This window comes from Herpailurus yagouaroundi, unplaced genomic scaffold, assembly GCF_014898765.1.
Source record: "Herpailurus yagouaroundi ecotype Mexico unplaced genomic scaffold, PumYag 28, whole genome shotgun sequence".
Classification (NCBI taxonomy): domain Eukaryota; kingdom Metazoa; phylum Chordata; class Mammalia; order Carnivora; family Felidae; genus Herpailurus; species Herpailurus yagouaroundi.
In genome coordinates this window covers 167,435,307-167,449,291 of record NW_024412376.1, presented here as the reverse complement: position 1 = coordinate 167,449,291, position 13,985 = coordinate 167,435,307, and the positions used below count along the sequence as shown (strand labels likewise).

Below are 13,985 nucleotides of genomic sequence, written 5' to 3'. Positions count from 1 at the left end.
AGCCTCCGTGCAGACAGTACAGAGACTGCTTTGGATCCTCTGCCCCCCTCTCTCACTGCCCCTCCCCCACTCGTGTGGGTGCTCTCAAAAATAAATAGTAAAAACATTAAAGAAGTATAAAAATTCCTAAAGATACATTAAGGTCTCATTTATCTTAAATTTTTAAATTTCCTTTACTATTCCAATTATGATCACAAACTAAAGTCTTGTACCTTCCAACTTAGAATCACTATCAAAATCAGTATGTTTCAAACTCAACATGTTTCACACAGAATCAGACGTTATTGGATACCCTACCATACCAAATTCCTTTACAATGACATGAGTATCAAACAACAGAGATTGTTTGTAAACTCAACACAAAACCATTAATGCTCTGGCTTTGATCTGCTTAATTTCCATACATGACTCAATCTTCCGGGGAGAAGACCCCCTCCTACTAAACTGTCCATCCCAGGCTTTTGGAGTGACATCCTCATTGCCTGAGGGTGTCCAGGGACCACCCGTGATGGCCGTGATCTGATCTGGGTACTCTCAGAACAGGAGGGACAAGCTAGGCTTTCTATTGCCAAATCCATGTCCAAGTGCAGTTCTGGAAGCTGAAGTCAAGGAATCCACCACCGGCTTTTCACTCCGGGTTCTGATCTGCAGCCCCTCTCAGGGCCTGGCATGCACCTGTGCTGGTCTGTGTGGAGCCCTTCAACTGTCCACCTTCTTCCTGTGAGGCAGATACTGTGCAGTGACTATTCCCGTATAACAGGTGAGAGGACTGAAACGTGCTTAAAACAACGGAGCATTCAAACTCACACTCGGGCAGTAAGGGTCCAGAGCCTGTATTCTTAACCCCCCCGAGTTGCACCAGACGCCCCGGGGGGGAGCTCCAGGCCTCTGCCTGGGCCCTGGCCCCTTTGTGGGCCAGAGTGCTCCTCTGGGGGTGCAGTCCTTCCTTTCCTCGCACCCATTGCCCTCGGGATAATCCAGACTCAACCTGGCATCTGGGTCCTCCACAGTCTGACTCTTGCCTCCCCGCCCCCCCACCCCCGACTCCCCACCTCTGCTCCTCGCACAAAGGGTAGCCTGCAGTCTCCTCGACATGCCAGCCTCTCTCTCCCCACCCAGGCTACCTCTTCTGAGAACTCTCTCCTTCCTTCTAGTCCTTTCAGTTCCCAACTCCGAGGTCGCTTCCTCCAGGGGGCCCTCCCAGACGTCCTGGTTGAGTGCCTCCTCCGGGTTCCCGCAAAGGGGCCAGGCTGTGCTTCCTTCCAGTTTTCACTGCCAGCCTAGTAAACAGTCCGGGAACACTGGGACCAGACGCTGGCCCACGACCTGGCACGTCGGGTCGCGAGGGCCCTGGAGTTCCTGCAGATTCAGGCCCGGGTTTGGGCCAATAGTAGAGAGCTCGGGAGCGTTCACAGGAGAGAGAACTGAGGCCCGAAGCGGGGTGGGAGTGGGCCCCGTACGCGGGCCGCGGGCCGGCTGTTCTGGAATAACGCCCAGCTCCGCTCCGTCCGCCGGCCGCATCCGCCCCGTATCAGAGGGCCCGGAACTGGCCGCCGCTCTGCAAACCACAACTCCCGAGAGGCCTTGCGCACCGAGGGGGCGCAGATCGCCTCTCTCGCGGGAAGGCGGGAGCTTGAGCTCGCGAGCGCGGGCGGAGCCGGAAAGAAGCGCTTTTCAAAGCGGTAATAGATGGTTTTCTTATCCAATAGAATTGAAAACATACCTCCTGCACCGGTAGACCACGGGAGTACGAGGAGCGGCGGCCAATGGGGACGCCCCGGGGGTGGAGCCGAGGCCTCCGGAGCGGAAGTGGATCGCTGCTGAGGCGGCGGCGTCTTGCTGGAGGGTTTCTCCTCCGTGGTTTCCGGAGGTGCTTCTTCGCTGGACTGCGTCGGCGTTGGCTGCTGCCGGGCCAGACCGGCTCCAGGTAAGCCTGGCTTCACGGAGAGGGGGCGGCCAGCCAGAGCCGGGCGGGTGTGGGGTTCGGACGGCTTCGCGGCCTGCAGAGGCCTCGGCGCGGCGGCCCTCCGGAGCGCAGCCAACCCCCCTCGGGCCGGACGCCCGGCCGGGCCTCCCCCGAGCCCGCGAGCCCGCCCAGCTGTCCGCGTGGCTGCGTGAGCCCGGCGCGGCGCAGGCGACGGACGTACGAACGCCTCGCTGAGGGCCTCCGCCGCCCCGGCGGGCTGCGGTCCCAGCGTTTAGTTGTAGCGCAGCTGGAGAAACCGAGGCTGGGGTGGGGGGCGGACGCGCCCAAGGTCACTCGGGGAGGCGGACAGGGCGGCAAGGGCCGTTCAGGGGAGGCCCCGGCCAGCTTTTTGTTCCCCGCTGACGCCGCCTCCTTTGTGTGCTCGCGCCGCCGCCCCGCCATCGTGGGCCTGCCAGTCCTCCCGGGCCGCGTGGCGCAGCCTGCTCGGCCTCGTGGGGCTGGGGGCGGCGGGGGCTGGTCTTGGGAGCGCCCACCTGGGGCTGAGCTCCGTGGGTCCTCAGCTTCCGGTCGCTGGGGACCGCTCGTGTGCTGAAGCCGGCGGCCGGCCCCGCCCCTCGGGCGCCTGCACCCCCACCCGCATCCCCGGCGCGCTGGTGGCCCGGGGGCCTGGAGAGTAATCCGGGTCGCGGTGAGGCTTGAGACCCGAAACGCGGTACTCCCTGCACTCCGCTTTCCACCCTTTGACCCGTCCGGGGAGAAGCCTGGACTTCACCGCAGTAGTCGTTTGGGGGAGGTTTTGGCTTTTGTCTTACTCTGGTCCGTCCCCCTCTACATTCACAGTCGTGCCTTCGTTCCGCTTCAAGTTCTCGCAGCCCGATGTAGGGTCTCAGCTCTGCAGCCCTGCACTCTGCTTCGGCTGCCCAAGTGTTGGGGAGGCTGAGGCGGTCTGCCCAAGGTCGTACAGTCGGCGAACTAGTTGACGGCAGAGCTGGTCTGGAACCTCGTTTTCCTGGCTGCAGGACTGGCCTTTGAGTTCAGTGACTAGGAGTTTGGGGACCACGGTAATGACGGACAGAGACGCTGAAGGGAATCGTTTTGGTTTTTGGGGGGTGTGTTTTTTTAATGGGTGGGGAGGCGTAGTGGGTTCAGTTTTATCTACGAGCTTGAGGTGAAATGGGAACATTCAAGTAGAAAGATGTGTTGCTGGTTTTTGCATTGCCTGAACTTGAGTTTCCAAATCAGATTTAAAAATCTTACTTTAATGCGGTGTTTATCAATCTTTTTTTTACAGTGAACTCCCCCCTTTTATATATTGTTTTCCGAATTGATCTCCACGAAATGTTAATGCTTTTTATATAGCATACGTCTTTTTATGTACCGTATGTATATCTTATGCTTTACATAGAAAGAGTGAGTTTTTTCACCCCGTTTGAGAATGTGTACTTTAAAATTCTAAGCACACCTTTGAGGTCTCCTGTGTGCCAGGCTTTCTGCTCGGGGGTACAGCCCCTTGAGGGAATGAGAGGAATTCTCTGAGGTGGAAATACAGATTGTACGAGAGACGGGACTGGAGATAGAAGCAGGAACCGGCTCGCAAAAGGTTTGTTTTTGGTGTGCCCCAAGTTAAGGAATTCAGAATTTATGTTAAGACCAAGTGGGAAAAATTAATAAATTAAGTCCTAAGCAGGGAAGTAATATGGCTATATTTGCATTTTAGAAGAATCACTGTGCTGTGAGAAGGATGGCTTAGAAAGGGCGGTGAGACTACTGGCCTCTGGACCAGCCAGGAAGAGAGAAGGGTAGCTTGCTTGGACCAGGGTAGGGACTGGGAACCAAGCTTGGTGCCCAGGATTGCCAGTTGTGGCAATTCTTCACTGGCTCTTTACCTAAAAAGCTGTTGCAAAGCTCATGTCCAGTAGTTTATACTCCCACCAATTTCTGGAAAAGATTTGAGGTGCTACTCAGTGCAAATACATACACAAGGTGATTGGCTTTTATGCTGTATAAAAATGACTTTGTGAGTTCTTTGTGCATATGTTGTCAATGTGTAATTTTGAAATGATTTACCCCCATCTTTTACTGTCCTCAGATTAGGACTCTTTGAAGGATAAGGTTGCTTCTGTAGATATAATGGGGCTGACTCCTGTTTATTATTAAGATATAATTCACATGTATGTTCTTCTAACTTATCTTTCCTAAACAGCTTGTTTCTCAGCAGGGCTTTGGGAATTGTAGAGCAAAGCATTTTAAGGTTTCCTCTCTGAGAAGGAAGGCCCGGAGCACAGATACTGCTGCATCCCAAGGTCAGAGTTCAAGTGCGATGAGAAAACACGTGAGGTTAGGTGGGAGAATGCTACTACAGAATTTCCTTTGGAAAGGTTTTGGCATAAATAAGAACTGTTAAGTTTATTATTCATACTGTACCACGCAGGATAGGTAAAGCCTAAAAGTGTTTCAAAATAAGTATTATCAGTAGCTTCCTTGCGTAAAAGAGAAATTGTGAGCCTGAGGTTTCCCTGGAGTATGTTTATTTTTTTAATTATGTTTTTTTTTTTTAGTGATTTGTACACCCAACATGAGGCTCGAACCCATGAACCTGAGATCCTTTTCTAGCCATTATGTTTGTAGAGATGTTCTTTCCTTTTTTCCCATGATGGTGGTGTGTTTTTGAGTCTTTGTTTCCCGATGGTGACTATATTTAAAAAAAAATTTTTTTTTTAATGTTTATTTATGGTTGAGAGAGAGTGTGAGCAGGGGCAGGGGGAGGCAGAGAGAGGGAGACACAGAATCTAAAGCAGGCTCCAGGCTCTGAGCTGTCAGCACAGAGCTAACATGGGGCTGGAACCCATAAACCATGAAACCATAACCTGAGCCGAAGTCAGACACTTAGTCTACTGAGCCACTTAGACGCCCCTGCTGATATATTTTTACTTGCAGTGTAAGACTCCATTTCCGCCATCTCAGAAATTCAGCCTCTTTTCACCTCAAAGGCATTCTCTCTCAGGCATGTAGTGAGCTTGATAGTTTATTTCAGTGGAAGAAAGTCACAGTTTATTTCATCAGCATGTTTATGGTAAGAGAAGGGGACAGTGAGTATCGGACTTGGAATCAGATTGAGCATGTCGAGTGCAGGAGAAGAAGCGGTTAGATTAGGACCACGAGCATGGATCACATGGTCCTGCTGTACGGAAGAGCCTGCGGCAGGTGACTGACAGCCTGGGTACGAGCCAAGTACAGCCACTTGTGCTTTGAACACTTGTTTGGAAGCGTGATTAGTTCCATCCAACAGGATTGAAATCTCGGGGACCAGTCTGAACGTTACGGGATTCGAGTTGATGTGCATAATTTCACCTGTGAGAGATACTAGATGAACACAGAAAATTGAACTGAGCTGAACCAAGTCACGCAGCCTGAAGATAGTACACTCTCCTCAAACATCTTTCTCAGTGACTGTGTTATGAGCCACACCCTTGCACATCTCACGTTTAAAAAATTTTGCCCTACTTCCCAGTAACTCACTGCAAACCTTGTAAAGTACCATAGCTGTATCTGTGCATTTCCCATTTAACGTGTACAGCTGTGCTACCGTTTTTGTTAGGTTCTTAACTTTTGTGTGCATGTGACATTGACAAAGCTTTTTTAGTTGTACCCTTAATTTCATTTTCCCCCCATAAACTGTGTAGTTTTTTGTATTGTGTGGTATATTTTAGAAATACACATGTCTGTAACTTCAGATGAGGCCACAAAGGTTAGTGGTGAGTTGGGGAAGGGAGGTTGGCTCTGTGAAGGTGATGGATGTGATTGGGAATATTTGCAGTCTTCTTGGATCTTTTGGAGCCTGGTAGTTTTTTGGGTGTTTTGTTTTGTTTTTTCTTCATTTTTTTTTTTCTTTTCTTCCTTTTTCTTCAACGTTTTTTTTTAATTTATTTTTGGGACAGAGAGAGACAGAGCATGAACGGGGGAGGGGCAGAGAGAGAGGGAGACACAGAATCGGAAACAGGCTCCAGGCTCTGAGCCATCGGCCCAGAGCCCGACGCGGGGCTCGAACTCACGGACCGCGAGATCGTGACCTGGCTGAAGTCGGACGCTTAACCGACTGCGCCACCCAGGCGCCCCTTGTTTTGTTTTTTAAGCTACCATGTGAAGCCTTTTAACTTTCCCTGACCCCTTTTCCATCTATATTAGAGCATTGGATCTATTAGTTGGGTGCTTTGCTGTTCTTTATGAAGCATCCCAGGTGCCACATTTGTCCTGGAGGCCAAGGACTGTTGACTTCCTATTTTACTTCCTAGGGAGAGTGTTGAAGGAGAGTTGAGGAGGGTCTGGATTAGGGCTTCCTCTGCTCATAAACCCACGTTTATGGGATCCCACTACCAAGATTAGTGTCTCTCAAGGATTGAGTTTGGCTAGCTCTTTGGTGACAGCATGCATCCATTCATTAGCCAACCCACAGCTGCATCTGCCTTGAGTGGAAGGGAAGGACTTGTGCTGAGGAGCTCGCGGAGGAGGGGGGCAGTGCTATTTGAGACCAGCCCGCGTATGCAGTAAAGGAGTTCCCTCAGTGGGCACTGCTCCTCTGCTCCCTGCTATAGGTATAAGCCAAAGAATCAAATTTGTAAGCTTCTGACGATACCCCCGCGCCCCTTCAGGACCTGTACCTTAGCCCTTTTTTTAGTACTAGATTCGTTCCTCACACACCCTCTTCTCGACTGGATATTAGTTCAGGATTCAGTAGAAGCATCTAAGCCTTCTAGCTGGCTTTCTCTGGCAGGCTCTGTGTTCAGGCGCCATCCACACAGGCCTAGCACGCCTGCCTCTGTGAGTTTCATGGCCACAGTGACCCTGATCCTGGGGAAAAATGGGAAGTTGTTGATGGCCTCAGCACCTGAGGTTGATACGCTCCACTGGCCTCTGGTATCTTTTCGACCTCGGGAAGGATAGATCCATAGATCCTTAGGTTTCTTTTGTTGTTGTTTTTTTAAAGCTTATTTATTTATTTAGAGCATGTGTGTGAGCAGGGGAGGGACAGAGAGAGAGAGAGAGAGAGAGAGAATATCCCAACCAGGCTCCATTCACTGTACTGTCCATGCAGGGCCCGACACAGGGCTTGATCTCATGAACCGTGAGCTCATGACCTGAGCTGAAATGAAGAAATGGACGCTTAACTGAGCCACCCAGGGGCCCCTTGGGTTTCCTTTGTTATGAACCCCTGCTTGTGGCCTCCAGGAATTGCCTTTATCTGCATCACCAGGCCACCATGGCCTGAAAGAAAATTGGGTTAGGGGTCATCAGTGGAGAAGCCACTTAGCTTCTCTTCTTTGCCGTCCCAGAGTAATAACCCTTCTACAAAGGAGTTGGTTGGATGTGGTATCTTTTAATATCTTCCCAGCCGTGAATATCTTCCTGACCAATCACTGGTAACAACCTCATCAGCCATGGCTATCGGGGAATGAAGGTGTCCCCATGCCCAGGGGTTCCATCAACAGAAAGGTCAACCTAGTGTTTGGGGGGAATTGTTCAAAATCCTGCAGGTAAAGCTATAGAAAAATTTGTAGGAACAGCTTGTTGGAGAAGAGGAGGAGCCACGGTCTACACTGGCTGTGTTTGGGTCCTAGGTGTGTCCTCCCAGGCCTGGATGGGAGAGGCGCAGGGTCCTGCTAGAGGCAAATTCCTTACAGATGTTTCTGGGGCTGTGTCCACTGCAGAGTGCCTCTGAGTGACTGACTAAACCCTGTCAAAGGGTCTAGAAAAAGAGTATTATGTAAAGTTTATCTTTAATTTTTTGTTGTTGTGGTAAAATATATCTTTTATAACGTGAATTATTTGAACCACTTTCAGGTGTTCATTGGCATTAAGTACATCACACTGTTGTGCAACCATCAAGTGCCATCTGTCTGCAGAACTTTCTCCTCTTTCCAGAGAGAAACTCGTGTATTCATTAAATAGTAACTTCCTGTTCCCCCTCCCTCCCTTCCCTGGCAATCACCATTCTACTTATTCTCTGTTGTTGAATTTGATGGCTCTCAGGGCCTCATAGAAGGGGAATTATACATTATTTGCCCTTTCGTGTCTTCTTTTACTGAGCATGCCTTCATTGTTCATCCACGTTGGAGCCTGTGTCTGGATTTTATTTTGAAAGCTCAGTAATCTCTTTATTGATGTTTCTTCATAGATTTTCAAAAAACTGAAGATCACTCTTAATTTTGGATTTTTGCATCTGGAGGCTTGAATCACAAAAGTAGACCATCTCTATATCCAGACAGCTGTTCTTTTTTTCTTTTTGTCTAGTAGAAGCAAAAGGCTGTCCTTGAGGGGTCCTGTGTTAGGAGAAAAGGAAAGAAGTTCCCTTGGTGACATCACCAGGCAGGTGTGATGGTCCTTGGTGCTAACGCTCCTTTCAGGCCTCTGAGACTGATGATTGCTGGTGATGGCTTCATCAGGGTAATAAAATACATTTGGAAAGAGCAGCTACTGTCTCTCCAAGCCTAGTGTGGTGCTTTCTCTTTCTGTCACATCCTTTCATCTAACTCCTGCAAAACCCCCAGGGGAGACCAGTGGTCAAGGCCCCTAAGCCTCCTTTAGGAATAAATAACTGGGAGAGGTCTGCCCCATTACCTCTGTGTTGGCTTTTCAGCCTGCTCTAAGCCTAAGCAGGAGTGACTAGCTACATCCTGCCAAGCAAGTCTTTTCTGGAAATGAAATGACCCTCGAGATCATGACCTGACCAAAATCAAGAGTCAGACACTTAACCAGCCGAGGCGAATATTTTTCTTAAGTACTGAGGCCCAATTGCTGATGTGACAGTGTCATCAAGGTTCCATTTAAAAAATTGGGGGGGGGGGGTGCTCCTGGCTGACTCAGTGGGTAAAGCATGTGACTCTTTTTTTTTTTTTTTAATTTTTTTTTTTCAACGTTTATTTATTTTTGGGAGAGAGACAGACAGACAAAGCACGAGCAGGGAAGGGGCAAAGAGGGAGACCCAGAATCTGAAGCAGGCTCCAGGCTCTGAGCCATCAGCCCAGAGCCCGATGCGGGGCTCGAACTCACGGACTGTGAGATCGTGACCTGGCTGAAGTCGGACGCCCAACCGACTGCGCCACCCAGGCGCCCCAAAGCATGTGACTCTTGATCTCAGGGTCATGAGATCAAGCCCCACATTGGGGGTAGAGCTCACTTACAAGCTTTGAGGGACGCATGGGTGGCTCAGTTGGTTGAATGTCCGACTTCAGCTCAGGTCATCTAACGGTTCATGGGTTTGAGCCCTGCATCGGCCTCTGTGCTGACAGCTCAGAGCCTGGAGCCTGCTTCAGATTCTGGGTCTCCCTCTTTGCCCCTTCCCTGCTCGTGCTTTGTCTGTCTGTCTCTCTCTCAAAAATAAACATTAAACAAAATTAAAAAAAAAAAAAAGCTTTGAAATGAAAGTTATTGGCAGGGGTTTTTTTTTGTTTTGTTTTTTTGTTTTTTTACTTTTTTTGAGAGAGAGGGAGTAGGGGAAGGGCAGAGAGACAGGGAGACAATCCCAAGCAGGCTCCTGGCTGTCAGTGCTGGAACTCACAAACCATGAGATCATGACCTGAGCTGAAACCAAGAATCGGAGGCTTGACCTACTGAGCCACCCAGGCGCCCCAGTTATTGGCAACTTTTAGTGCTCAGGCTCAGTCCCCCAAGAGGGTAGGCTGTGCTGGGCACTGGTACGTTGCCAATGGCCTTCGGTATTTTTTACATTCTTTACAAAATTACAAAAGCTGTTGGTTAGTACACAATGCTCTTTAAAACATTCTTGATTTTTAACACATGTTCCATACGTAGTTCTACTTTTGGAATTCCATTTATGGAAATACTTAAAATAACGCGGCAATGCTATGTTTATGGTTTTAAAAGGGGAGATATGGAGTAGACAGTTGGTGCTAGCCAGTACCCGATTAGTCACTGATAAATGGGTGTTTCCCTGATGAAATCCTGTAGGATTTGTGCTGCTTTCTCTCTGCTTGTACCACGCCAGCATAAAGAGGTTGCCCTGGCTGGCTCATTCGTACCCACAGGAGACTGCGTGTGTGTCTCATAGCCATTTAGGAGTTTACAGTGAGAGCTGCTTGTTGTTGGCGCACAGAATGAGTGGCCCGATGCGTCTGCACATCGTCTCCCCGTAGAAAAATGCACTAGGAGCCACCGAAGGACCAAGATGGCCTGGCACTTGTGGCACCCGCCTGGAGAGTTAGGTCTCCGATGTCTGTGCGTAATTGTGCCAGCCTCTGCTGCCTGGTGGTATGAAGGAGGGCTCCCACACCCTGGGCTGCACAGAGCTGCTCATCCCTAGATCTCCCTTGAGCACCCTGTGGACCTACACTTGGGTCTCTGGCGCACCCCTGGCCCGCCCCTCCTCTGTGGACTCTCCCTTTCTTGGCATGGGAGGACCAGCTCTGGTCTCACACTGACTGCTTCCTGCCTGCCTGGCTGTTGCTAGCCATTTTGTCTGTAGACGTATATCGGGTACGTGGTCACGTGTGTCACTCCCACTAGAATGGGGGGGGGGTGTCATTCTCTGAAGTGTCCGTGATGACTTCATGGGAAAAAAATCCATCTCTAATAAGGACAGAATGAGTAGAGCCTTCAGTCTGTACTGGCCTCGATGGCTCCCTCCCATCAGGCTGTCCTGTCTCCCACCCACCACCTCCAAGCCACACAGCTTTCTTCTTGCCTGGGGATCTTAAGTCTCCTTACCTCCTCTCTGTCTGCTTTCTGACTGGTTCAGCCTCCCGCTGGCCCTCAGAGCACAGGATCTTTAAATGCAGCTCTCTATGGAAAAGCCTCAGTTGTCCTGCCCTTGAGGTGTGGGTTAAGAGGCGAGTCGTGATGGGTCTGTTCACCCTTGCTGTCTTCTGCCCTCTCCAGCCACCCACACAGTCCCTGCCTGAGGCATTCTTCTCCCCTTCTGCACATCCGCCCCCGCCTGGTTTGTTTCTTGAGTAACTCCTGTCACTTTGGGCCTCCACTTGCTTGGTCACCGGTGAGCACCTTCCTGCCGCCCGGCCTGTTGACTGCTGCTTCCTCCCTGGAACACAGGCTTTGTCTGATGCCTCCGGCTTCTCTCCAAGCTTTGTTTCTGACTTTTTATTCTGCTTATAGGCTCTTGCTCTACCTGACTCCCTGTGTTTAGAGGTTTAAACACAGTCTAAAACCTCTACCTCCACTCCAGTTATCTCTCCTGAGTTTTTTCAGCTGCCTTGGACCTTTCTACCTGGATATCCCACATCCAGCATTTCTAAAACTAAAACTGTCTACCGTCAACTCCTGTTTCTTTTCTCCCTTCCCTCGTTCAGTTTTATGGCATCGCTCCTGCCAAGTAACCAGCTAGATACCTTTGTATGTGTGGTCCTTACCCTCCTATCAGAGCTTTAGGAACTCCTGGCATCTGGCCTTCCTGGCCATGCCCAGTGTCATGCTCTACCCCCGTCTTGTCTTAGTGGCAGGGACACCATTAACCACTCCACTTTGCACAAGGGATCAGGCTGGGTACAGAGTAGACAGACAGCGTCCTGCCCTCACAGCACTTAGTCGAGTGAGGGCATGTTGAATGACTTCACAGTCTGCCTTGGGAACCGAAGGACCGTGGGCCGTCTGCTGACTTGGGGTGCTGGTATTGTTGGAAGGACTTTGTTTCTGGATATAGTGAATTCGAAAACCTGGAAAACATCATCCATTTTCCAGATTATTTCTAGAATCAAAGACACCTGATTCTGGCATGGTATTTATTTAATAGTGTAGGTTCTGGTGTCACACTGTCCTGGTTTAAATCCAGGCCACTGTTTGGTGGTTGTGGATTTGGGGCAGGTTGCTTAATCCCTGACCATCCTTAGCTCTCTCATGGGTAAAACGATAACCTCAGTAGCACCTTCCCCCTTGTTGGGTGATGGGACCATTACAGAAACTGTGTTTGGAAAGCACAGTGGTTTGCACACGTTAGAAGTAATGTCTGGGCTTCAGCTGTTGTTAGTCTCACTTTTATTCTGATGGCCTCTATCACCTGCAGGATCCAGAACACTTTGTAGGCTGTGGTGGCTACCTTCCTGTGAGCCCTGCCTTCCCCGTCCAGACAGTACACTTCCACACCCGCACTCTGGTCTGTTGGGTGCCCTCTGCTTCCCACCTCCGTTCTCTGGTGGATTTCCCGAAGGCCAGCCTTCCAACTCCCTATGCTCTCTGAACACTATTCTTCCAAAAGAAGCGGAGAGATTGGAAATGAACTGCTGGGCTGGGGCTGTGGGAGGTGGTTTCAGAGAGTAGAGGGGGCGTGCAGGCCAAGAGGGTGGGGGTGCCTCTGGGGCAGCCCGTAGGACAGGTCTTGACCATCCTTGAAAGTCTAAAAAGTAACCAGGTGGGAGGCAAGAGGCTTAGGGAATAGCCCAGGCGTGGGCTTTACTTTATTTGCCGTCGCTCAGCAGGCAGATCTCCCTCCTTGCCTGTCAGTGACGTTTTTATCAAAGATTCTTCTCAATTCTGAGACACACCATGACGTAGGTGACTTCCCCCCCAAACAGCTGCATCATGGTGTGCCCCCCAGACGTAAGCTCCTCCTCAGGATCTGAAACATATGCAGATTTGTTAGAATCCAGAAAGTGCGGCAGTCTTGTGAGTCCCTGGAGGCCATTGGGGCGCCTCCCTCTCTGCTCAGACCAGGAGGGCACTCTTCCTCCCGGCCAGAGCCTCTGCCCTGAACGCAGTGTCAGCCGAGGTTTACCTTTACTGGGCCGGGTGTTGCTTTGGGAAGCGTGGGGGCCCTCTGTGGGTGGGGGCCATCTGAGGGGGGGGTGCCGTCAGGAGCGGTCATGCTGCGTGCCAGCTGCACGTCTCCCCGCAGAGTGACGGTGAGGACGCTACCCCTCTAGGCCAGCCGGGATCAGAGTGGATAATGAGGTGCCAGGGAATTGGACGTGGGCAGATGCAGATCACCAGGCAGTAGAGAAAGAGGCTCAGCCGGCTGGGCAGTTCCTCCAACGGGGCTTCTGTTGAAAACACCCGGGGTGGGGCGGCTGCTGACAAACCTTCTCTGATCTGTCCTTGTCCTGTGTTTCTTTACACCTGGCTCGTATACCTCAGTTACACCTGAGCCGTCACCAGTGCCAGCGTGCCCCCACCCCCCAGCGGGGAGCTGATGCCTGGGTCTGTTCGCTGCTGTGTTCCCAGGGCAGGGGCCATACTGACCATTGAGCGAGATGGGGAGACGAGGTGTAGAGAGGGGCCGGGGGCGGCAGATGAGTCCCATTAGCCCCTGGGATCCTCGAACACCCGTTGCAGGAGGCGCTGCTCTGTTTCATAGTTAAAGAAACAGGGCACAACGTTTGGTGCTTTGCCCAGGGTACGAGGAGGGCTTTGGAAGCACCTGACCAATCCGGGCTGCCTGGGTCTGCAGATGTGCTCCCCACCGCTGCAGCCAGCTGTGTGTCTTAGAAGGAGGTGCTGGTGGGAGACCTGTTAGGAGGTAGGACAGATTAGAGAGCGGTCGTGTGGTTCCCGCTGCCTCGGTGTTTCCACCTGCAAGGCCTTTTCCTCGTCCATTGGTTCCTGTGGTGCGGCCTCTGAAGCAGCACCATTAGCACTGCCTCAGAACTTGGCAGGAATGCAAAATTTTGGGCCCCATCCCAGACCTGTTGAATCAGAGACTCTGGTTTCAGAAGCCTTCCGGGTGAGGCAGGGGCAGGCTCAAGTTTGAGGACCCCTGTCCTTGTCTGGACCACTCTGGCCCAGGGTGGGCCACCACAGAGCCTCCTCTTTGCTTGGATTCTCCCCGCGTCCCTCAGCCTTGCCGTGAGCTCAGGGCTTCCCCCACTAGAAGCTGGCTTTTTGCCCCCTTAAACCTTGATGACTCTTGGCCTCAGACTCCATGTTTTTGCTTCTCTTTGCTCCCTTGCCTCCCAGTGAAAGGGCCCTGAATGAAATCCTAGCAGCCTCTAGCAGCCCCTTCACTTGCTGTTTCTCTGCTTTTCCTGGAACCTCCCGCTTAGCTCCCAGCCCACAGTTTCTAGGTTCTTCCCCATTCAGCTGCCACCAGCGACAGAAG

General features: G+C 51.2%; 2 protein-coding genes across 7 annotated transcripts in view; one reads left to right on the top strand and one right to left on the bottom strand.

The window, feature by feature from the left end:
* Positions 1 to 244: 244 nt before the first annotated feature.
* Positions 245 to 2,368, bottom strand: LOC121043803 (atherin-like). The gene is made up of 3 exons (XM_040495835.1): positions 2,251 to 2,368; positions 1,724 to 2,200; positions 245 to 718 (listed from the first exon to the last, which is right to left on the bottom strand). The coding sequence occupies exons 1-3, from the start codon at positions 2,366 to 2,368 to the stop codon at positions 606 to 608; spliced, it is 708 nt and encodes a 235-aa protein (XP_040351769.1). The 3' UTR covers positions 245 to 605.
* RNF4 (ring finger protein 4) overlaps positions 1,812 to 13,985 on the top strand; it is a 31,652-nt gene continuing 19,478 nt past the window's right edge. For 5 of the 6 annotated variants that reach the window (XR_005794698.1, XR_005794697.1, XM_040489456.1 and 2 more), the window contains exon 1: positions 1,812 to 1,927. The gene's annotated coding sequence lies outside the window, so the exon portion shown is untranslated. Of the gene's footprint in view, positions 1,928 to 4,208; positions 4,231 to 13,985 lie in introns of those variants that run through there. The other variant, XM_040489441.1, reaches the window with a different exon arrangement.